The sequence below is a fragment of the Haliaeetus albicilla genome, chromosome 10 (genome assembly GCF_947461875.1).
Source record: "Haliaeetus albicilla chromosome 10, bHalAlb1.1, whole genome shotgun sequence".
NCBI classification, from domain to species: domain Eukaryota; kingdom Metazoa; phylum Chordata; class Aves; order Accipitriformes; family Accipitridae; genus Haliaeetus; species Haliaeetus albicilla.
The window spans coordinates 25,015,840-25,038,279 of record NC_091492.1 but is presented as its reverse complement, the minus strand read 5'-3'; the positions used below and the strand labels follow the sequence as shown (position 1 = coordinate 25,038,279).

The following is a 22,440-nucleotide window of genomic DNA, read 5'->3' as shown; positions in this document are numbered from 1 at the left end:
ATTTCACCAAGTGATTACCTGTGCTGGAGGACTAGACTTCAACACAAAACCAGCTGTGGTTGTTCTGCTTAATTTTTAAAACCACAGAATATTCTGTGGCATGAGCAGAGCATGTGAGAAACACCCGCCTGATATGCCAGGCATCAGAAGATGCCGTGCACTTGGGATGTGAAGTCTATCCCAAGTTACTTACCTTCAAGATTTGGGCCAGTCTCTCGTCCTGTGCATCCGTTTTCCATACAATAAAGGCATTCTACCCCCAGTGTTAGCCTTCTTTCATGTTTACAAAGCAACACAAAGCTTTAAAATCCCAGAGATTTTTAAGGATAAGCCATATTGGAAGGATGCAGATTTATGGTGTGGCTTGGTAAAGATCTCTTACAAGTTGCTTCAGTTTAATCATTTTATCTGGTATGTATGTACTCTTTGCTAAAAGAATTTGGTGACCTAAACAGTGTGAAAACTAGAATTTGCACGTTCTTAGCATTTTAGTAAAGGCCTGACAGAGGGAGTGGTCACAGCATCTCATATCTGTATTTTCTCCTGAACATCGGGTCGGTCTCTGACTGGCAAGTCTGACTTTTGGGATGGAACGGGACATACTTACAAATGAAATAGATGCTGTACTTCGGCCTCCGCAGCTCCTGGATGAGGAGCTCCACGTTCTCCTGGACAAAAACAGCACCGGGGAGCAGCAGATTTAAGAAATGTCGCATCAGAAGGCTTTGGAGTGACCCCTGCCCCCTCACCATCCCCATCACGGACCCCCACCCTGACCTATAGCTCACGGGCGACCATCTCACCACCTCAGGCTAAGGGCAGGCACGAAGGGAAGGGCAGGGCGATCCCCGAGGACGCGGTGAGGGGCAGCGCTGGCAGGGGGCTCTACCTTGGTGGGCCGAAGGAAGCAGATGGCCTTCAGGTGCTTCATGGCCTCCCTGTTGGCAGAATCGAGACGCTCGAAGAGGTACACCTCCTTCTGCAGGATCTCGGACTGCGTGTACACCATGCTCACGATACCGGTCTGCGGGCGGGAGGCGACAGCGCCCATCAAGCCGGGCCTCGGGCCTCGGGCCCCGCCGGGCCGCTCGGCCCAGCACCGCTCCCTACCCGGGTCCGGCCCCGCCGCTCACCGTCTCCCGGTCCATGAGGAGCACCTTCATGCCCGGCCCGCTGTCCTCGATCATCTTGGACACATACTGCTTGACAGCCAGCACCGCGTTCATCCCGGCTCCGCTCCGCGCCCCTCAGCTCGACCCGCCGCCACGGCCGCCGCCCGCCCGCCTGGGAGTTGTAGTCCGCCAGCGGCAGGGCCCGCCGGGTGGAGCGCGGCGCTGGACTACAACTCCCAGCGTGCCCCGCGGCCGGCCCCGCCCCCTCCCCCCGCCGCCCGGTGGGGTCGCGGCCCGCAGGCTCGGGGGAGCGGCGGCGTCCCCTGAGGTGGGGACAGCGCTCCCGCCAGCCCTGGCCCCCCCGGGGAAAGCCGGGAGCCGCCCGGCCCTGCGGCCTCCCCTGGGGCTGGGGGGGGGTACACGAGCTGAGGAAGGGGGGCGGAAACGTCCTGGGAGGGCGAAAGCAGTTCGAGATTAAACCCGCCTCTCCCCCCCTCGCTGCCCCGGGCACCAAACCCGCCTCTCCCCCCAGCCCCCCCCAAACACCCAACCCGGCCCCCCCCCCCCCCCCCGGCACCCAACCCGGGTCTCCACTCCCCGCCCCGGGCACCTTCCCGCCCTGTCGGTAATGGAAGGAGAAGCTTGGTCCCTCCCTTCAGCACCCTTGCCGTCAGTCTCGTTTTCCAGCAAACGGAAGGTTAAAAAAAAAAAAAAGCATTAAAATTCCATTTCGATATTGTGCACAATAAAGCAATGAGGGCAATTCCTTCATCACCAGTATAACCCACCAAGCAAGCTGGGACCCCGTTCTGGGAAGGTCTGGGCCTGGGCAAGGTGAAGCTGCAGGGTGTGCAGCCGTAGCATCCCCGCCTGCCTGGGCATTTGTTCATCTAGGCAGTTTTTGAAGTCCATGCCAGCCTGGCTTCCAAAAGCAAAGCAAATTTGTAATCATGTATGTCTTAAAAAGACACGCATCAGTACCAGGGTTTTGGGGGGAGCAGATGGAGGGAGGGGGGGGACGCTCCCATGTCACTGCTCCCCCTCTGCATCGCTCATCTTCGGGATGGGGAGCACAGTGTTTGACCTTCATGGGATAACTTGTGTGACTGGAGCCGATATCTATTTTCCTAATCTTTAAAAGAGCGTGTCTCTGTGCTATTTATTCTGCTGCTGTTATTATTCCTGAGTGTGACAATTTTGGAAAGGGGCTGTTATGTTCATAAAAATGTAATCATCTAACGTGTGTGTTTTATACAGAAAATGGTGAGCAGGTGTTGCTGAAAAATGGAAGCTATTTGCAAATCTTGTAAGTACCTTTTCATAAAAGCTGACACAAAGGAACTCTTCCATGCTTATAGCTCATCTTTTGTTCTGCTTGATTTCTATTTAATATACATCAAAATACATTACGGAAATAGGGATATAGCTTAAAATTTTTGTATTTTATAGGAAAAATAAAGATCAGAGAAAGAGGCTTGTCCATGAAATCTTTTCTTTTATAGACAGCAGCCAGTCTGTAAGTAACATTTATGAAAGCATTCTTGGAGACATTCACAATACATTAGCGATATGCAGACTATTGAGGTTGTGTACGGAGATAAGGCATGAAGTTTGTCCATACCATAGTGTAACAGAGTTGTTCAGAAGTGTCATACTTTCCCTGGCTACATTAAGCTGAATATAACTAATATTTTCTCTCCTTAGGAGCTGCAGTCTTTCATCTTTCTAGTGAGTAAATGGGATGAGGTTTAGGAATCCCAGCTACTGCACACAAAAAGCAGTTGTAGTCAAGTGCTGAGAAATATCCTGATGAAGTGAGTTGAGAAAGTTTGGCTTTTAAATACATCCGATTGCTCTGAAGATGGATGTTAAAACAATACCACATTAAGGTTAAGACAAGCCTTTGTTTTGCCAAAGTTTTCTGGTGTTTGTAAAGAACACTAAAAAATTCAAGACGAAAGGGAAAGCAATCCTTTTGCTTGGTATCAAGAAAAGCAGGTGCCTAAGTGCCTTTTCACTATTCCTATAAACTTGGCTTGGATAGAGGAAAAATGCAGCTGTGTCTCCAAAATAGTACAGGAGCCAACAGTCTTAAAATCCTTCCCTTTAGTCTAAGCACGCAGACTAACTCAAGGCATTTGGATTTGATTGTAGTTTGTTTGCTGGCGTGATTAAGTGAGTATAATACTGACCCTCCGCAATATACACGTCATGTGTAAGCAAAGATCTCTTAGCTGCTGTCATTTCTGCCATCAGATAGCTAGTGCATTTGAGCATTTATTGTAATTTAAAGAAAAAAAACATCCTTAAACTTGAAATGATCAGATGTTTTTGTATTCTCACTTGTATCTGGAAAGCCATAAACATAGCAATGGCAGAAATACAGTCAGTGCAAGCAGAATGTTTATTAACTTTATGAGATTATATTGTTTTGGCATTGATTTGATATTGTAATTCGGAACAGCATGCAACATAAAGGCTAAAAGGCAAAGTTATAGGTATTTTAAAATCCAACACGCTTAGTCAGCCCTAAAGAAAGCTGATGTTAAGGATGTACAAAGTTGATACTCATCTTAATGTTCAAAACACAATGGGTTTTTCCTCTCCCAGGTCCAGGAAATTGATGCTTTGAGGACAGAAAATAGGAAGCTAAAAAATGCAGTACATTTTACACTGTTATTTAAATGCATAGGCAGTTTGTTGTAGGACATCTTTTTGCACTTGCTCAGGGAATAATCATGCACATCAGTTTAACACCTTTGGTTTCTCTTGTATACAGAGGCTTCGCAGTTAGTGTTCCTATATTTGTGCTCATTGCTATTTTCATTCCATTTTCTCTTCCTCAGAACTCAAGACTGAGATACAAAACAAAAGGTATATTTTCTACAGTGCGCCTAAGCATCTCCCAACAGGAAATTCTTTATCATTAACATTTCATAAATTAGAAACTGAATTGAAGAGCAAATGTCTGTTATTAAAAATCTTTTAATACAAAACCATGTAAGGAAAATAATGTGAAGAAATTAATTGTGTATGCTTATAAAACTGACTACTAATACAACAAGCTAGGTGGGATCAAAATGTAGTTTAGATTACTTAAAATTCTTACCTAGTAAACTTTCTTATTTGGAGAAGTATTGAAGCCTCCCTTTAAGTCAGTTGGAATTTGCACAGACATTTGGGTGGAAGGGCTAGCTGTCTTAGGCCCTTGTTTCGCAGTAACTACCACCAAATATGACATTTTGCAGAGTCAGGCACATAAATCATTCATAGCCAAACACGCTGAAATGAAAGAAAAGTCTATTAAGATATCACTGGAATAATTTGTACCCATCTTTTTAACCCATCTGCTTGGAAAATAACAGTGAGTTTTACTGTGAGTTTGGTAAATGGAGATTCATCTTTTAGATTGGGTAACAAAAATAACGTATCATTCCTTTTTCTTCCTAGATTGGGCATTAAAGAAAGAAGAGCACAAAAAGTAAGGATGAGAATTATCTTACATTGAGTTAAAATGATACACAGCTGCGCTAAACTAACATGGCTTTGTGGTTTAGAAGGGCAGAGTGAATTTCACTCTTGTTTAATAAATCTTTCCAATTTCTGGTGGCTAAAGTTCTGTGACAAATTGATGTCTTTATCAGCTTTGTACTTGAGAATCATTCTGACTCATCTATTTGCATTTTGCTTTGTTTTCAAAGTGAGATCAAGAGACTTTCTGGCCAGATATCCAACTACCCAAATGGCACCAATTTCTGGGTAAATTTGTCAGTATTTAAAAAAAAAAATTCTGAGGGCATTTTAATGAGGCTAAATGTCCTCTAAAACATACAGTTTTGCTACATGCTGCTGTGACACAAAAAATAGTCAGAGGAAGGGAAGGAAGCCCGAGAGATGTTAATTATAAACACGATTGGAGTTTGTGCCATTGGGTTGTAGGGACTAGGCAAGCATCAGAAATGGTTAAAAACCACCCTGTATCCCAAAATGGAGCAAAGGGAAACGAATTATAAACAGGCACCTTAACTCCTCCATCTGCATTAGAGAAACCCCCTGCTAGGGATGTGTACGAGAAGCGCAAGACTTCTGTGTAAACTCCAAAGTGGACTTTTTCAGCCTTGTAAAAAATACCTGGCTTTTTACGATTGCTTATGAAATGAACTGTATCTCTTGTTTAGTACGAAGAGTTGAAGCACCTCAGCAGCCCAGATGTGTTATTTTTAACCGCTGAAAGAACAGCGGAAAATAGTCATAAAGAATGTTCCTCTTTACATATAAAACTGTTCTATATTTGTTCAGTTACATACTATAGCGATACACTTCCTATCTTTTGTAGCCGCTGTAAGTGATTTAGAATGAAAACATTTGCATTGTATTAGAGTCGGAATAGTGTTATTTAGTTTAAAAGAAATGATAACAAAGATATCTTGTATTCAGAGTTATAACTCGGATGTGAAGCATGCGGTCTGCAGGTAACTAAATGTTAAAATGATTGTGCTTCTATTTTTAAATTAGCAGATAAGAGAACACCAAGGAAACAGACCAAACATGCGAGGTGAGCAATGGGAAATGTTTGCTTTGCCAGTGCCTCTCGGAATAATAACATGAGATAATGTATTACATCATCACTTTTGAAACTTCATTTTTTAGCTGAATGGCTTAGAGAAATTATTACGAGGAAAACCAAGATTTTCAGAGGTGCTGAAGCAATTCATTTGCCTGCTAGTTAACAGAAATTTTGGGTGCATTCCAAGGTGTTTTCACAAAACTAGTGGCTACATATGCATCTTTTTTTATTTAAAGTACTTAAGTTTGAGTTGTAAAATGTGTGTTTTCATTTGTTATGTTTTAGGAAAAAAAATTTGAAAAGCATTGACGTCCCATGTCAGTATCATTTAATTATCAATTTTAATTAAAGCACTGGAATTGAAGAAGCTTGTAGCAGCTTAGCTTAAATAACCAGGTAAACATAAATAGCCCCAACATGCAACTTCTGGGGAAAACTACAAAAGATCAGTGGCATTTTAAAACCGATTTTAATTGTGTTTTAATTCCTGCAGCAGGCAGATAGAGGGCGCCGGCGGAGCGGAGGAAAGGTGACTGCTCGTCCTCTTCAGGGCTAAAGGCTTTCATGGCACTAGGAAAACACTGACCCCACAGAATTCAACAGACTTTATTGCCCATAGCTGTTTTCTTTGGAGGGATGTTGCTGAGATGCAGCAGTGCCCCAAAAGATGTGAAGTTGGCCAAGGACACGATGTGTTCGGTGACTCCGGGCTTGTCCTTGTGGCACAGAAGCTGCAGGGGAATTGAAAACCAGCAGCAGGAGCTGGTCTGTGTCTCACAAGCAATGTCTGTGTCCCACTGCTTCGTCCTCTGTGCCACGCAAGGCATATAATTCAGGCTGCTTTTCACCAGTTGTGGTGAAAAATCAGTAAAAGGGAATGACAAATGGGGTCAGTTGCAAGAAGTAGCGGTAATGAAGAGATCTGCCTGGCAGTCTGATGGAATATGTTTGTACAGTATTAATATGTCTGGGACGACTCCATGCATAGCTGCAATCTGTGGGTCACCGGATTCATGGAAGTCCCATAGCTAAATCTCATTATGTCTTGCCAGAGAGAGAGGTCTGGAAAAAAAGAACCTGGACTTGAAGGTCAGGGGACCTTGTTGCTTTTCTTTTGGCAAAATGATCCCACCCCATGGGCTCAGGCCGTAAGATCTGAGCCCGGGTTTTTGGGAGCAGTGGGAGGCAGCTGGGGAAGTCTGACATGCAGCGCAGTTTTGACCAGGCAGGCTCCAGAGAACCCCAGTAGCTTTGGCCCAGAGTGTGCTGGCATGGGAGGGCTAAAACCAGCCTGTAAAAGAGACAAGGGAGTATTGTATACCTTTTTTTCCCCACGTCATTAATATTAGCACACAGGAACTTCTCCTTTTTCTTGGACAACCCACTGTTTCTCATCCCTTTCAACCATAGGGAAAGAATTGACACACATTATGTTCCTATTTAGGAAACCTAAAGATGGCATTAGAGCTTTTTTTGTGTCTCTATCACCCATTCGTACACTTTTGCAAATCCTATCTTTTAAGAGCTCTTTCCCCCCACCTCCTTCCTTTGCACAGTTTCCATCTCTCCCTCTTCCATCCCTAGTCCTTCTGGTCCTTACACCCAAAATCACACAGGCTTTTAAATTTGTGCTTGTACCAAGGAGTGCTTGGTAAATCAGAAGAGTGTCCTTCCAGGTTCCAAGTACAAGAATGTTACTTAGTTTTACTGAAAACGAGGTAATGCTCCTCTTCAAGAACACTGGCTTTGGGTGAGTAATGTTCAAGCACCCAGAAGAGCCTTTGGTCCTGCTAATCGCAGTAAAAATGGCAGTTCGGATTAGATACTATTCCGAGAGGGACAGAGCTAAAAAGGGGCCGCACGAAACAGAGCCAGCGTACCCTCGCTGTCAGATCACTATTTATAGAAGACTGGATAAATGAATAAATCCTGCCTTTCACTTCCAATTAAGCAACTCCCCATTTCTTTGTTGAGTAACCTGCACATTTGTTGTCTTTTAAGCACTTAGATTACCAGCTGAGATCACATTTTAAATTGCATTTCACTGTTCAAAGTACCTTGGGTCTTCTTCCTACAGAGCGGTTAGAGGCCAGGAAGTTTTGCATATGTACAGATCTTAAGACAAAAAAAAGATTTGCGTGGTTTAGATGGTTCAGGATTTCTCTAGGAAAAACACTATTCCAGGCACCTGATTTTACTCCTTGCATTCAAACTGACTGACACCTTACTTAAGGAGTTAGTGGGGGTACTCACGGCAAAAGGTACTGCTTTATGGGCATAATAATTGCAAACTAAATAAAAAATTGGTATTTAATTGCATTCTATTGTTTTCTGGCCTTGTTTAGATTTGAAATGTTTTAGTGCCTGGAAAGTACTTATCATTTAATAATTTGTCCAGTTTCCTTGGAAATGCTTCTGTAATGAAGTCAGTGATGATTTTTTTTCAACTAAAGAAGACCAGAATGTTGTCTACTTCTTAAATACACCTTTATAATTGTCCTTAAAGGCATACAAATGCCTTTTTGTGCCTTTACCATTTTTCTGTAGTGATAGATTTGTTTAAATGAATTACAAATCAAAAGTATAATGCAAAAGTTATTTTGTTATTTTAACATTAATATTCTACTATCAAAAAGGATTCAAAATTCATGTAATTATGGGGGGGATATTCTTTTATACAGGACTGTTGTAACTCAGACAAGTAAAGAAAGCTGGAGGTAATGTATAGTAGAATGAATGCATACTAAAAGCACTAGCAAAGCAGTAGGTTTATAAAAAAACCAAACCAACTTGCTATGTGGACTGGAAATTATGTTCGCATCAAATGTGTAAAATAGTTACAAAAATATCCTAAGTTCTGTATTTTTGTTGCTGAAACTTATTATTACATCAGAAGCTGTAACACTGCATCTCTGTAATTTTGAATGTCCACGTTGAGACATCAGGGACTGATTTTTAGTCAAATTTAGGTAGCAGTAGGCACATCTAAAAATAAAGTCTAATGCTTGCAAGACATTCAACCATAGAAAACCACACAATCAGTTGTAAATTGTCCTCTGCTGCTGGAGCCTGGTTTTAAATTGCCAGATAAAGGATTGCATTTTTAATGTCTCTTCAAAATACCTTTGAGTCAGGGACTTTTTGTTCTGCCTTAGTGCAGAGCCTAGCAGCTGGGCTGGCACCAAGCTCCTGCAAGCTCCCGTAGTACAAATGCATAAAATAATAATGATAATGGACGGATCTGAGCACCTTCCTGAAAAGTACAAGCAAACAGCAATACTGAACACAAATTAGAGGTACACTAGCCCAGCAGCATAAAGCTTTAGAAGAATTATCTAGTTCATTTATTTCAAAAGATAAAGTAGATCTCCCAATGCAGATTTTATCTTTAGTATAGTCTATTTATTTGCCTTCTAAACTTAACTAGATGTTTGTCGAGTCACTGGCCCTAGTAATTCAAACACCTTGGCTTCATATGAATCCAGAAAATGGTGGTCAGGTGCTACTTGGGTTTACTCTGTTTCCATTTTCCCCTTCCCCCATCTAAGCTTTGCCAACGTACCACAGTGTTGGCCTTCAAATCAGCCCTAAAACTCTGCTGACCAATTTTATTCATACCAAAAGGTGCAGCACTCTGGGAACTGTGGACAAAAGGGAACCACAATAGGATCACAATAAAATCTGTCGTTTCCAGAAGTCCCGAACTCTGACTTGCCCTCCTGGCGAGCCCATCAGACAGGATGGCCCTCAAGGTTTCTTAGTTCAGACTCCTCAATTCCCATAATTATTCTTCCACCATGGCTTTTATCCACCTGCAAAAGGTCAGTGTGGGATGCGGGTGACTTGGTTGTTTTGAGGATGATGTGGCAAAATGTTTGTTGGCTCTCGTGCTGAGGTTTGCTCGTATTTATGTTTCATCTCCATAGAAGTCGGTGGATCTGTGCTGATCTACCACTTTTACAAATTATCAAATAATGGACGTAATAAGAACTAACAGAAAAGAAATATCTGAGGGTAAAAATACTTCCAATGATCATTTTATTAATTTCTGAGAGTGAGAATGTCCATCTCATTTGTAGGGTATTTATCTGTTATTTGCAGATAAGACATTTAAAGCAACTGTATTTTTATTTTGAGGAAATCTTTATGATTTTCCTTTCCCACAGAATGACTTTGGATGGTAAAAGAGCAGTTTAATGTCAATGGGACTTGTTGCTGGACAATGTAACATTTGACATTGTTTCTAATTTAAATCTTCCTTAAGAATTCATTCAAGTATATATTTGTATAAATAAAAAATTTATTTAATCTCACTAATAATTATTCTAGTCCAATTACTATTTAAACAGCATGATAACAGCTTCAGGGGCAGATTTTGTTACCTAAGTTTAGTCAATAGGATTGTCCCAGGATTACAGTGCCATCTATTTTAAGAGATCAAATTTTATCTTGATTATTTAAAAAGGAGTCAATTTTCCTCTTCTCGTCTCAAAGAGAAAGTTGGCCAAGGCAGTTTGCGCTTCCTGGGACATCACACACTACCACCTAACAGAAAATTCCAGCTCTCTGCACCTTTGAGTCACATCCCATCCCATCTCACATCTCTAAAATGGTTCTACTTCGTTCTCAACATAGGAAAATAATTTTTCACCATCTCTGCTCTAGCAGATAATATTGGTTCTTTTACCAAATTTGAGTAGCTGTCCCATGAAACAGCAAAAACTGGGGATTGATGTGAGAAGAGCTCCTCCTGTTCAGAGAAACTCCACAGACTTGCACTTCACATGGAATATATTCCAAGTAGCTATTTTATATTTGACCCATGTATCAAACCAGTAACGTTACTGGATCAGACTGTGCTTCCTTTATTTCTTCCTACTCTAAAACAAAGGCACAGTTTCAGCTGTGACTTTGGTTGTGACACTTGTGCACAACTGCTCAGCCCAAACTGTCTAACTGAACATAAGCTCATAAATGAAATCCCAGAGATTCTTGTTGAAAGTGTAGGCTGGAAACCATCCTGATGCACACAATGCCATGGAATAGCTCCCTGGTTTACGTGTTCTTGGTACCAGTTGCACACCAGACACACCGAGTTAGAAAAACTTAGATGTGCCCCTTTGAGCCAGATGTCTCGGCCGTTCTGACGTCAGCGTCTGCTTCCCACTAACGTCATTTGTGCCTGACGAACCCATTAGCCGATGTACAATATTCCACTTCTAAAGCTTTCTGCCTGCTGGTGGGAGAGAGCCGAACTGCAGAAAGCTACGTCATCAGGTATCAAGTCAGAAGAGGAGATAATCCTTCTGCGCATCTTATTACTGATTCATGTGCAAAGCTGCAGTGGAAGCCAATGGTGATACCGCAGGGGGACGGGACCAGCTGTGGGCATCCAGCCATGGACGGCTCGCACCTTTTTGTCAGCTCCCTTGTATTAAGGAAATGGAAATGTTTGTGTACACCGTGAAAATGGCATATTGGTTCAACGGTCATCTCCCTCAATACTTCTTCAAAGCAGCAGTCTTTTAACCAAAGAAATACTGTGAGCGTTTCCCTCAAGTCCCGTTACACCCCAACCATGTATGTGTTGTGGCATCCAGGGGCCAAATCAACCTGTGGCATGAGTGAGTCCTGTGGCTCTGGAAATGGGCCGAGAACTCAGCATTTGTTCCTATAAATTAATATCTTTGGTTCAGTGACAAAATCCTCTTTCTACCGTGTCAGTAAAAGGGTAATAACGTTAGTTATAGGAGAGAGGAAAAACAGATCACTGCCAGCAGAAGGGAGCTGAAATTCATGCAAACTTTGAAAAATATAGTTGCTTAGAAACAATTGTGCCTGTATGTCTTGTGATGTTTTTCTTCCTCTGGTTTTCATTAATCTGAAATAATTTTTTTTTACCTCTCTCCTGTGTGCAAGAAAGTTACAGCATCCCTGGTGATGGTCCTGGCTCTGCATCTGGTTTCCGGTGACTTGGGAAAATCCCAACCCTTTCCCTGTGCCTCAGTTCTTACACTCTAAAATGATGCTCGTGTACAAGACATCTGCCACAGTGTTTGGGTCTCCTAAGGAAAAGTGCTACATAAAAAAAGAGGTCCTTGGCAAGTAAAATAAGGTTTGGATGAGTTTCCATCTTTGAAGAGTTTCAGGCCTGTGAAGCCAAAAATTAGTTTGTTTTCCTATTAGCTTTGCTTGTCAGTTGCCATTTAACCCTCTGCTTTTTCTAACGGAGTAGAAAAAAAAAGTCATCACACCATGAGTAAGCATGTCTTTTTTTCCTACTCAATTATGTCTCATTAGTCAATACAAGTAACTCCATTTAACTGCCTTGGGAACAATTTCTGCATCTATTGAGCTGGCCTACAGTAAGTCTTGTGGTTTCCTGTTGGCCTTGGAAAATGAGCACACTTCATTATGTAGAATGGTTTACTTCACCTCATTATTTTTTCATAATCTTATTGTGCTTCCCTTTTAACAGTGACAAGGAGGAGAAAAAAAGCAAATAAACAAGTAAAAGTCCTTTTGGGTCCAGAACTTTATCCGCTTTCTTTTGGAAACTGCATATATATGTCAATTATGTTGAGTTAATTGCCCACTCCATAAGGTTTTTTGGGAAAAGTCGAGTGAGTTTTAAGACAAGAAAAGCTCTTTCATAACCCTGCTAGCTGAGGCCTTTAAAAGTCTTCTTCACAAATCAGTCCAGAGCTAACCGGTCAAGCCCAAGTTAAGCTGAAAAGACTTTGTGTCTCTGATCCCTGTGCTTCCTCATCATATGTTTCTCTTCACTAGTGAAACGATTTCTAGACAAAGCCCGACAATGGTGGTCCTGGGCTCACGAATGCCTCGCCTCACTTCTTCGGTGTCTTGGCAATGATCGCCATCTGCTCCTCTGTCTTTATCCCCCTCTACTCCAATCCCTGATCCTCTTTACGGCACTCTTCTTATTTATCCTAATGTCCCCTAACAAATCCAGGCGAGTCATTGCACTTGGTCAAGACCGTGCTTTAATCTTCCTTCGTATCCCTGATGTAAAGAGCTGTAATGGTGCTGGTGTGTCATGCTGCAGATGCTGTAAGGACAACGGGCATTTAACTGCTGCTTTAGCAGTCTGGATATCAGCCCCGTGCTATGTTGGGCATTAATTCTGCTGATGACTGGCACCCGAAGCTTCAGAAGAAAGGGAAAACCTCTACGTTTTGCCTGTTGTGTGAAGCTCTGGGCTCATTCCTCGTCGCCAGAGGAGAGGAGGATTGGTGTGGTGGAGGAGGCGTGGTTGGGTAACTCAAGCTCAGCAGCCAGCCTGAAAATCAGCTCCTTGGTCGGATGCAGTGGGGCTGCACAGGAGCTTTACTGCACTGGAACGCTGGCCCGTGTCCCTGCAGGGGTGAACCCAGTCCAAACCTCGGGTGACGTGTCCTGGGGGACCCAGCGCTTTACAGCAAGTTGAACAAGCGCTGGCTTCTGTGCCACCAAGTCAGTAACCTCATATAAATATACACTTTATCTTGCTCTCCACAGAAGGGACAGTAACATCCAATATAATGAGATAAGTGTGACTCAGGGCTTTAGTTCACCTCTGGTTTTATGAGTTTTTAATTTGTTTTACAATGTTTTTTTAATTTCCAAGGCATTAAAAGCCAGGCAGTCCACCCCAGCTCTCACAAAATTAAGCTTAACAGTTCACGGGTGAGCCAAACGTATCCAAACAGACCCACAATCATCCCAGATTTGCTTCCCCTTTGGGGTTTTCCAAAGAAAAGGTCATACCCCGGAGTGTGCCTATTTCTGCAGAGCCACCTGTGGATTCCCCCCTCGGCAGAACCACAGCCGGCAGCTCTGACTCTGCCTCTCACCAGCCCTGCCTCACCCTCACATTTTTCCCGTGTCTTGTCCTCACTTTCATGTAATTTCTGACAATGATCCAGCTAAAATAACCAGATGAAGGCTCCGCTCGCATCACAGAGAAACTGAGTGAAAACAGGGGGTTTCAGCCGAGTTGGTTGATGCCTTCTCTCTTCATTTCCCTCCTGGAGCTGGTCCTCTCTTCTTCAGCACGCTTCTTTAGGTTTCCCTTCTTACTTGAGAGCAACTGCCCCACAGCACCCCCAAGTCCAAACCCACACGTTTCATTGCCTTTACTCTGAACCCAGCAGCCCAAGGCTGGTCTGAGCATGCTCCATCACATGGGTCACCCTGCAATTCCCATGTCCCGGCTGTGGTGTCCATTTCTGTTCATGTTCCTACCAGGATAAACATGTGGCGATGCTCAGACTCTGCGGATCAACAGGAGTGGTTGGCAGTAGACCATCCAGACTTGGAAAAATCAGGATGTTTCACCTTCCGCTATTGGCAAACAGGGCTGGATATTGGGAGTCCCGCTTTCCTTTACCAGGCTGACCCACAGGGAATGCAAACGAGCCCATTAACCTCCCAGAAGTGAGAGCTGCCTCCTGTGACTGGAATAAAACTGGGGACTGCTGGAAGGGTTAATGCATTTCCATACGTGAAGCCCTCTGAAATCCTCAGATGAAAGGGTCTTTACAAGTGCAAAGCACTATTATTTCTCTGGCATCTGAGAAGTGACTTGTGCAGGAGTTGCTGTGAGATTTCCAGCTAGGAAGTTCTGAGAAAGCTTTCATCTGAATGGAAAAAGAAAAAACAAATCAAATCCATAAACAGACTCTGGAGCTGATGTAGGTGTGTGAAACTCCGCGTAGCTCAGTGGAGCTGTCCCTCCTTGCGTCATGCCAGAATGTGACCCCGAATGAGTGATGGCACCATAGTGAGCAGCAAGAATTGAACTATTCAGTCGTTGGTGTCTGCTGTCAGAGGTGGCACTGTGCTTTCCATAATCTCTCATGTTGGGTCCCTGCCTCAGTGTTGTGCCAGAGAGGTATGCAGGGAGTTGAGCCTGCTGCTGTTTTCCCGTCACCTTCGTTTCGAGTCCAACGAAGAGGCTGAGACCAAGGGCCTGCTCCTCTGCTGCCCTGTCTCCTTGCCGAGGATGGAGAACGGCGCTGAAGGTGTTTTTAAGACACGCAAACGGCACTGCTGTAATGATAACACTACAGTAGTGTCACCTTAAGTGACAAATGGTTGGAAAAGCATTTGTAGCTCGGCTGGTCGCCCCTTGGCTGCATCACAAGTCATCTCATTAGACCCATGCCTGCTGCTTGTTCTCTCCTCCGAAAAGCCCTTTCCCTGGCTCCTGCGTTTTGCAGACAGGCCCTGTTTCCCATCAAGCTGCCAAGATATATTTTAAGAACGATCCTACACTTCCAAGTTTAGCCTGTCAGAGCATCCGCTGATGGGAATGATGGTGATTGCTGGACATCTTGCAGGATCTCAGGACAAGGCTGCTTCACCACAGGCTCCGAATCGCAGTGACAGGATCACAGAGTTGCCAAGCTCTGGATGAAATCAGGGTCAATGCTCGGAAGTGTACAGTTGCTTGCCTGGAGGAGCAACACCAAGAAAAGCACCCGGGGGGGTGGGTTGCATGTAGGTAAGTGGAATCACGCGCAGTCGCTTGAGGACATGGCACGTGGCATAGCTGATGGAGACCAGCCCCTGATGACTGCAGGAGAGAGAAGCTGAGCTGCAACGCTGGCTTACGTTTGCCCGAGTGCTTTCTGTTTAACACTCCTTGTGCAGTTCGGGGTTGCACAGAGACATCCCAGCCAGAGACAGGGTGTTTGGCAGTGGAGAACACAGGAGCAAGAAGAGAGCCCTTGCCCATCTGTATGAGACAGGAAGACGTGAACAGAGAAATGGGGAGGCTGCGCGCAGATTCAGCACCCTTGCGGTCAGCAGTTTGAATCTCCATGATCCATTTGCAGCTTCTCCGTCAGGCCCAGCTTCTGCTCAGGCCCCCAGGGAGAGGTTAGCCTGGCCCGGGCTTTGCACAGACCCTTGCACTAGCCAAGAGGAGCTGCCGCTGTGGCTGCATCGATCCTCCTGGGGAGACCGGTGCCCCGGCTGCAGCAGAGCCGACACGACACAAATGCATTCTCCCTGCTCATGGAAACTGCTCGAGCTGGCCTTGTGAAAGGGGGAGCAGGCATGCCAAGCCACTGAGCTCAAAATCTTGTGAACGCTCAGCTGAAGGCAGGCTGAGGACATAAAAAAAATATTGTGCTGAACTCATAAAACAGCTAATGCCGATGAAAACCAGGCCCAGGAGAGTGTGGGGGAGCTGTGGAGCGGCCATGGGTCAGCCCGGGAGCGGCTGCGTCGCGGGGGCCAGCCGTCACCATCACCGTGCCCACCACATGGTTTTGGAGGGAAGGGCGGTACCAGCATTACCGATGATGGGTGCGGAGGCCTTGTACGTCTCCTCAGAGGGAAACTTGTTGACAAAACCATTTCTCCCAGCTGTGGAAATGGTTTAAACAAGAACTAGCAGAAAAGAGGCAAGATTTTACTTATGTTTAACACTGCGGCTGCCTTGCTGACCCCTTAAAATCGCTCCAGGCAGCTGGAAAGATCGGCTAACACAAGCGGCATGGGAGGAGGATGACACGAAGCCTGCCAGTGCAGGCAGCGGGGACCGCTTGCCATACCATTGCTATTGATCGCTTGGAAATCAGGGGCACTCAGAAAGATCTCTGCTTTGAACAAACACTGCAGCGGGGGGGGGAAGAAAAAAGCCTCTGGGGAGGCCAGGACTCCACGGCACAGACCGTTCTTTCTTTACTGGACTTTTCTCTGCCCCTGACATGATAAACAATCCTTTTGTGTGAGATATAAACAACGCCAGGTTGCTGGCGGAGAACAAAGGCTGCGATTCAGTGCTGGGATCAGCTGAACGCCACGCATGATGGGCCCCACGCCTGGGGGTTTGCCACTGACCGCCACCGGCCCCAACAGCCCCCGAACCCCAGCTGCCACCGTTGCACCGGCCCGGGGGGCTCTTTCCCCATTTTTCTCAAGGGAAACGCGTTTATGCAGTGGAAGGGCTGAGCGGGAGATGGACCAGAGCGGCAAATATACTTGACGGGCAGTTCTCGGTTGGAAGTTCTGCCGGGGTTTCCCAGCACGTCCCGACACCCCGTGGCAGAGCTGGTGGCATCACGAGTCTCCCCGTGCTGGCCACCGACACCTCCGGCTTGGCTTCACGAGGACGCGTGCTCCTGGCTCTGAGAAATAACCCGAGTGGCAGCACCGGGGCACATTTTCATCATGCTCCGCCTGCAGCCATGGGCACCCACGGCACAGGGAATGCCAAGCACTTGGCCGGGTGGACGCCCCATCCCGCCAGGCCCCGATGCCGGCTGGCCCGCTCGGCATCGTGTCCCCCCCAGCACCCACTGTGGGGCAGGAGGGAGAGATGGCGTTTCTTTCCCCAGGGGGGCAGGGGGGGCACGGTGGGGCCGCTCTGCCCTGTGGCTTTCCCTGGTGGTAAAAGCAATTCCCAGCAGGAATCGGCCTTGAGGGATAGGGGACCTTCCCCATGGCCTCCTGGATTCTGGGCGTTCGGGCACCACACTGGGGGTTCAGGCCCCATAGAGGGTCCCAGGCCCCGCAGAGGGTCCCAGGCCCCGCGGGGCGGGTACCTGCCCCCGGCGGTGTTACAGCCCCGCCGCAGGGGGTCGCTCTGCCCCCCCTTCCCCGTCCCCGCGCAGGCGCCGTTGCGCCGCCGGGGCGAAAGGGGTGGGGTGGGCAGGAAAGGAAGGGGGCGGAGCCACCTCGGCGCGGCCATTGGCTCGACCCAGCCCGGCGGGGCGGGGCGGTCGCGTGCGCCCGCCAAAGCGTTCCGGGCGGGAACGGGGGCGGCGCGGCGTTCCGGGCGGCGGCGGCGGCGGCGGCTCGCGCTCCCCTCCTCCCCCCTCCCGCCCCTCCGGGAGCGCGGCCTCGGCCTCGGCGGCGGCCGGGTCCGGTCCCGGTCCCGGTCCGCCATGGAGCCGCGTACAGGTAACCCCCCCCCCACCCGCCCGGTGAGGTCCGGCTCGCTCTCGGGAAAGTTTTCGGTGGGGCCGGGTCTGGGGCGGTGGCGGCCTCGGGACTCCCGGGAGCGGTAGCGGGTCCCGTCGGGGTCAGGGCGCCGCCTCAGCGAACGGCGGGGGTCCCCGGGGCGCCCACGGGTCACGCCTGGGCCCGGGGCCAGCGGGGTCAGGGGGTCGTGGCCAGGTATCGCCCGCTCCCAGTGGCGACCGGGCCCCGGGGCCAGTGGTGGTGGGATGGTCGGGGTCCCGGGGCCGCGCTTAGTGCACGGCAGAGCTCCCGCTGCAGCCCCGGTCACGCCCGCGGGCCCAGGAGGGAGGCGGCGGTTACCGGGGGCCGCCGTGACCTCTCCCCCCCCCCCCCTCCCGGTTCCCCCCCAGTTCTCCCCCGGTGAAGACCCTTCGGGCAGCGGCTCCAGCCCTTCGAAGGTTCCTTCCAGTGAAACGGTTCGGCAGAGCCGAGGGGTCAGTGCCTTCGGGGGTCACGGGGTCAATCTCGACGATTTCAGCTCGACCCCAATCCCTGGGGAACGGGGAGGACAACGATCCTAGCTTCCCAACAGGAACGACGGCTGGAGCAACCGCCGTCGAGCCGGGACGGCAGCTGCAGGTCACCAGAACCGGGCATCAACTAAAACGGGGCGTAGGAATGGGCGATGTGGGCGCCGGGTTAGTGAAACGTTCCCGTTCGTGGTGATTTTTGGACTAAATCATCGTAATCTGGTTACTTTTCCTTCGGCGCGGAGCAAATAGGATTGGCGTCAGCAACCTGGGAATACCTATGGCTTTTCAATCCCGTGTTTCGTGTTCGAACCGGAGAGAACTTTGCTGCCAGCATCCGTCCTCGTGCCGAGGGGTTTCGCCTCAGTGGAAAGCTGTTGTTGGTTTTTTTCATGTGCCTGTTTCACAGTGCTGGGCATTGGGGTGAAGATCTGTGCGTAACTGCCAAGGCCGTACTCGGATTCGGGTCGCTCAGCCATGCCGCAGCGAGACATGAGCTTAAAAACAACTCCCGAGAGTTTACCCGTCTTGATCTCAGGAGGAAAGGGAGTTTCTCATCTGGCTAATTACAGGTTGCCTCGCTGCCGAGCCGTGGACTCCGTATGCTTTCCTTGTGGGCGAGGAGGCTGGTGGTGACTCACTGGCTCAAGCATCTCTGACAATCCCATGCTTAAGGGAAATGTCTTTGCACCAACGCCGTGTCGTGGGAGTCGCTTACGCAAGGAGCGTGGTAACGGGCCGGATCCTCCCAGGAGGTGGCAACGGCTCCTCGCTACACCAGGGAGAGCATGGCTCGTGGCTTACCCATCTGTAAAATGGGCTAACACCAGTGTGGTGCTGCATACGTGATAATTAGTTACTGTGATGTGCTTGCGGCATGCGCGGAGGGGAGACGATTTTCAACTTTGAATTGCAGGGCTAAAAAAGACGTTCTTGTCAGCTTAAGTCGCATAGCCAGAAAAGCCAAACCTGGTGGCTGGAATCCTCTGCATCGGATTGCCAACAATGTCAGATCTCTTCTTCCTGACCCTGCCACGTGTTTCCAGTCCTCGGCGAAGACTGATCGCAGTCGCTGCCGTTCACGCGCCACAGTTGGACATTCTGGTTTGGGTTTGGGTTCACTTTCGGCTGTGCCTTGCATGGAGCTCGGCTCTTCCTGACCCTGGAAGAGCTGTGCTCTTCTATATGCCGCGATATAAAGAGCGTGCAAACTCCTGTTGCAGGAGGAGAGCGGGCTGGTTGGTTGGAGCTTAAAGCATCGTGGCAGTTTTTTCTTTGGCAGTTCTTTTCTTCATAGTGTTTAAAATAAAATGTAAAAAAAAGCCTTGCGGTGCTAATTGTGAGACTTGGGTTAATAGTTTCAGTAGAACAAAAGCTGCTGTTTAAAGAAGGTGTAAAAGGAAAATAGAACAGTTGGCGCGATGACTTGTGGCATCTCAGCTTTAACCTGTACGGAGCAGGGACTGCCCGCACCAAGCTCCTTTCTGCTGACTGCGAGTTGTTACCCTGGCATAGAGAGAAAACCATTCTTTTCCCAGGAAATACAAGGGATATTCTTGGCGGAAAAAGTATTGGCGAAGCCGCCGCACAGTGGCTTGACTGGCGTGTGCCTGCGCTGTGTCATTTTTTGGGGAAATGTGATGTTTAAACTACTTGAACATGCGCTTTTGCTTGCTAAAGAAATAAGCTTAGAGAGGGGAGATGGTGCAGCAGCTCATGGCTTTTACGTTTGATGCATCTGGAAGGGATGTCTGTCGAGATATTCGTTACGAGCACGTGACTCGGAAGAGCCTGCTTAGGGAGCCAGGCTTCCTCCAAACACAGCTCTAGACGTGAAACACTTGTCAGCTCTCGGCATGTGAGCGGTGGGTATTAAGTGTGCAAATCCCTGCCAGAGTAGAGGAAGGCAGGGGATGCGAAGAGGAGTTGTGCGCCCAAATACTTACGAAGATCAGGACTGTGGTCTTTCTAGTGCCTCAATTTTTGTTGGTATGGTTTTCTGCTGAGAGTTTACCATGTTTCTGGTGAGTCTCTGCCGCTCCGTGCTGTGCAGTTGCAGCAGGATGTGACTTTCCTCTCCATGGCAGCACTGGAAGGGATGCTCTCTCGCCCCGTATCTCAACAAGTGCCTTGGCTCTGACAGTGCTTTAGTTAAACTGTAAACCCATCTCTTCAAATGACAGAAAAATAGATTTACCCAGCTGGAAGAGGGCTGGATCAAAATCCTATGGGGAGAAAATGATGCAAAATCGGTGGCAAAATCTGCCATGGCCTGATTTGCGGAGGTGCTGATTAGGAGCATCCCATGGGAGGCTGGCGAGGACAGCAAGTGCTGGGCTCTCTTGCAGAACCAGGGTTTGCGCTGGAAATAGTAGTGGCCTGGTTTAAGCAGGTGAATTTGTCTCAAACTGAATTTCCTTGCATGTAGCTGCTGAGAAAACTGTGTTTATTTTAGATACGTGCCTCGTAGTTGGCTAAAATGGGAAGAGAGCCTAATATGGGTCATTATATAATTACTATAATTCTTAGGAGTATAACCCTGCTCCTGAGAACGCTATGAGAGTGGGTGCTGCTGGGCTTGTCAAACCATTTAATGGCTTTATCAAGCATAAGGAAGGATGATTTTAGGAAACTGCTTTGTGCAGTCATTTCTTCACCTCCTGTTCCTGCCGCTGCCATCCCTCATCCTAACGAGTTGGTTAACGCAGCCCCGTGAAGTGTGGTGTGTTTCTGGCCAAACTAATTCTATGCTGCCATGGGATCCTCGCCATCAGTTCTTGTTTACCCCAAATGCGGTTACATTTTTGCTCCCGGGTGCTGCTTCTGCGCCGGCTGGCCTGGGGTCTCATCCCCGCTGGACCAAGCATCCTCTCCCGCGGGCAGCCTTTGGAGATGAAAAGTTGATGTTTAAGTGGAAGCAAGGACTTTGTGAAAATTAGATCGTGCATGCTCATCCTTGCAAATTATTGGACTGCAATGACAATACTTTTTTTTAATGCAATACGTGATCTGTGTTAGGGTTTGAGCTGTTGTTTAGCCTTCAGGACCTAACAGAAAGTTAGAGTTTGTAACTTATTCTGAAAAGCGCAAATGCTCTCCGAAGAGGAATTGATAAGTCAGAGTGATGTTGGTGTGGGTAGAGCCTTAATGAAGCTGCTGCGTTTGTGTTGGAGACTTTTCTGGCTTTTATACGGCTTGGAGGCTTCATTCCTGTGTGGCTGCTGACGTGTTCTTCAACCCAAGTCTTAGAATAATGCGGGTGTTGAAATTAGCACGGTTGTATTTAGAGCAAAGGGAAGCAGGCGGTCGTAGCTCTGGAAAATAGGGTGAAGTTTTTATTTAAAAACAGTTAAGCATATGGAAACTGTCACGTTTTTATAAACTTTCACTGTGACTCTTGCTTAACTGCTGCTTTTCTCATGCTCTGACTCTTGAGCAACAGCGTATTTTTAAGAACGCCTTTTCCCTGCTGGAAAACCCCCATTTGTGGGGACAGCATGCTGTCCTGAAGCAGCCGGGATTGTGCCAAAAATCTGCAGGAGGCTTCCGAGGCTAGGGTTTCACAAGACGGTAAGTCTTGTTGAAGAGCTACTTGTACCAAGCACGAGATGCTGTAGCCCTGTGACCTCAGGGCTACATCCAGCCTGACCGCGGGGCTGCCCGTCACATCTATGAACAAATATTCCACTTTTTGCCTTGCAGACTGGTTTCTTCTTTTTGCATCCACAGCGCCCTTTCTTTGGGCCGAAGGAGTTGGCGAGCTCGCAGGTTTTCTTGCACCTTCCTTTTCACCAGGAATAACTATTTTGCTGGGCTTTGGTAACAGAGGTTTGATGATCTGCCAGTTTGATTTTTGCCCTCGATGAAGCGAGAGCTGCGCAGTCCTTATCCAGTCTCGTACAGCACCTAGTTGGAGCTTAGCAACTATAATAAAGGTATTAGGTCAGGTCAGGTTCAGCACGGCATCGCTAATCCCAGCTCTGTGTTTCAGCTGTTCTTGCGTGCGTTAGGTAACCTGCCAGCGTCAGGTCAGGTATGCAGGCTGGGACGGAGGCAGCGCCCCGCCATCGTGGGAAGGAGGAGAAAGCGAGGAACCTCCCTCAAGGACCTTCAGATCTTGCTCATTTGGAGCTGAGCCATGTGAGTAGCTTATTTTGCTCGTAGCTATTCTGATAAGGCTCATTAAGTAAAGAGCAGGGCTTGGTCAGCAAAGGTGTGGGGCCGCTTACAGCACCGACGTCTCAGCTCTGGGTTGAACATGGACCTTTCATTGGGGCAAGGTTTGCGTGCAGGTCTACAGGAAGAGCGAGCCAGCCCC

At 47.5% G+C, this 22,440-nt stretch overlaps 2 protein-coding genes and 1 long non-coding RNA gene across 13 annotated transcripts in view; 2 read left to right on the top strand and 1 right to left on the bottom strand.

The window, feature by feature from the left end:
• The window catches only part of VPS45 (vacuolar protein sorting 45 homolog), a 28,905-nt gene extending 27,541 nt beyond the window's left edge, over window positions 1-1,364 (bottom strand). The window contains exons 1-3 of one of the 2 annotated variants that reach the window (XM_069794271.1): window positions 1,134-1,364; window positions 890-1,024; window positions 608-668 (exon numbers count right to left, since the gene is read on the bottom strand). In XM_069794271.1, coding sequence (XP_069650372.1) covers window positions 608-668; window positions 890-1,024; window positions 1,134-1,226 — 289 coding nt within the window. In that variant the 5' untranslated portion in view covers window positions 1,227-1,364. The remainder of the gene's footprint in view (window positions 1-607; window positions 669-889; window positions 1,025-1,133) is intronic. The other variant, XM_069794270.1, reaches the window with a different exon arrangement.
• A 30-nt stretch (window positions 1,365-1,394) lies between these two features.
• Window positions 1,395-12,376, top strand: LOC138687380 (uncharacterized). Of its 4 annotated transcripts, XR_011326589.1 has the most exons (5): window positions 1,395-1,809; window positions 2,370-2,418; window positions 4,563-4,593; window positions 5,628-5,667; window positions 6,173-12,376. It is a non-coding gene; the product is annotated as an uncharacterized lncRNA (long non-coding RNA). The 4 variants fall into 4 exon arrangements; XR_011326590.1 differs by lacking the exon at window positions 4,563-4,593; XR_011326591.1 differs by lacking the exon at window positions 1,395-1,809 and having other exon boundaries at window positions 2,132-2,418; window positions 5,631-5,667.
• Window positions 12,377-17,421: 5,045 nt separating this feature from the next.
• The window catches only part of OTUD7B (OTU deubiquitinase 7B), a 38,355-nt gene continuing 33,336 nt past the window's right edge, over window positions 17,422-22,440 (top strand). For 2 of the 7 annotated variants that reach the window (XR_011326585.1, XM_069794245.1), the window contains exons 1-2: window positions 17,445-17,592; window positions 18,131-22,262. The gene's annotated coding sequence lies outside the window, so the exon portion shown is untranslated. Of the gene's footprint in view, window positions 17,593-18,130; window positions 22,263-22,440 lie in introns of all 7 variants that reach the window. The other 5 variants (XM_069794250.1, XM_069794249.1, XM_069794248.1 and 2 more) reach the window with 5 other exon arrangements.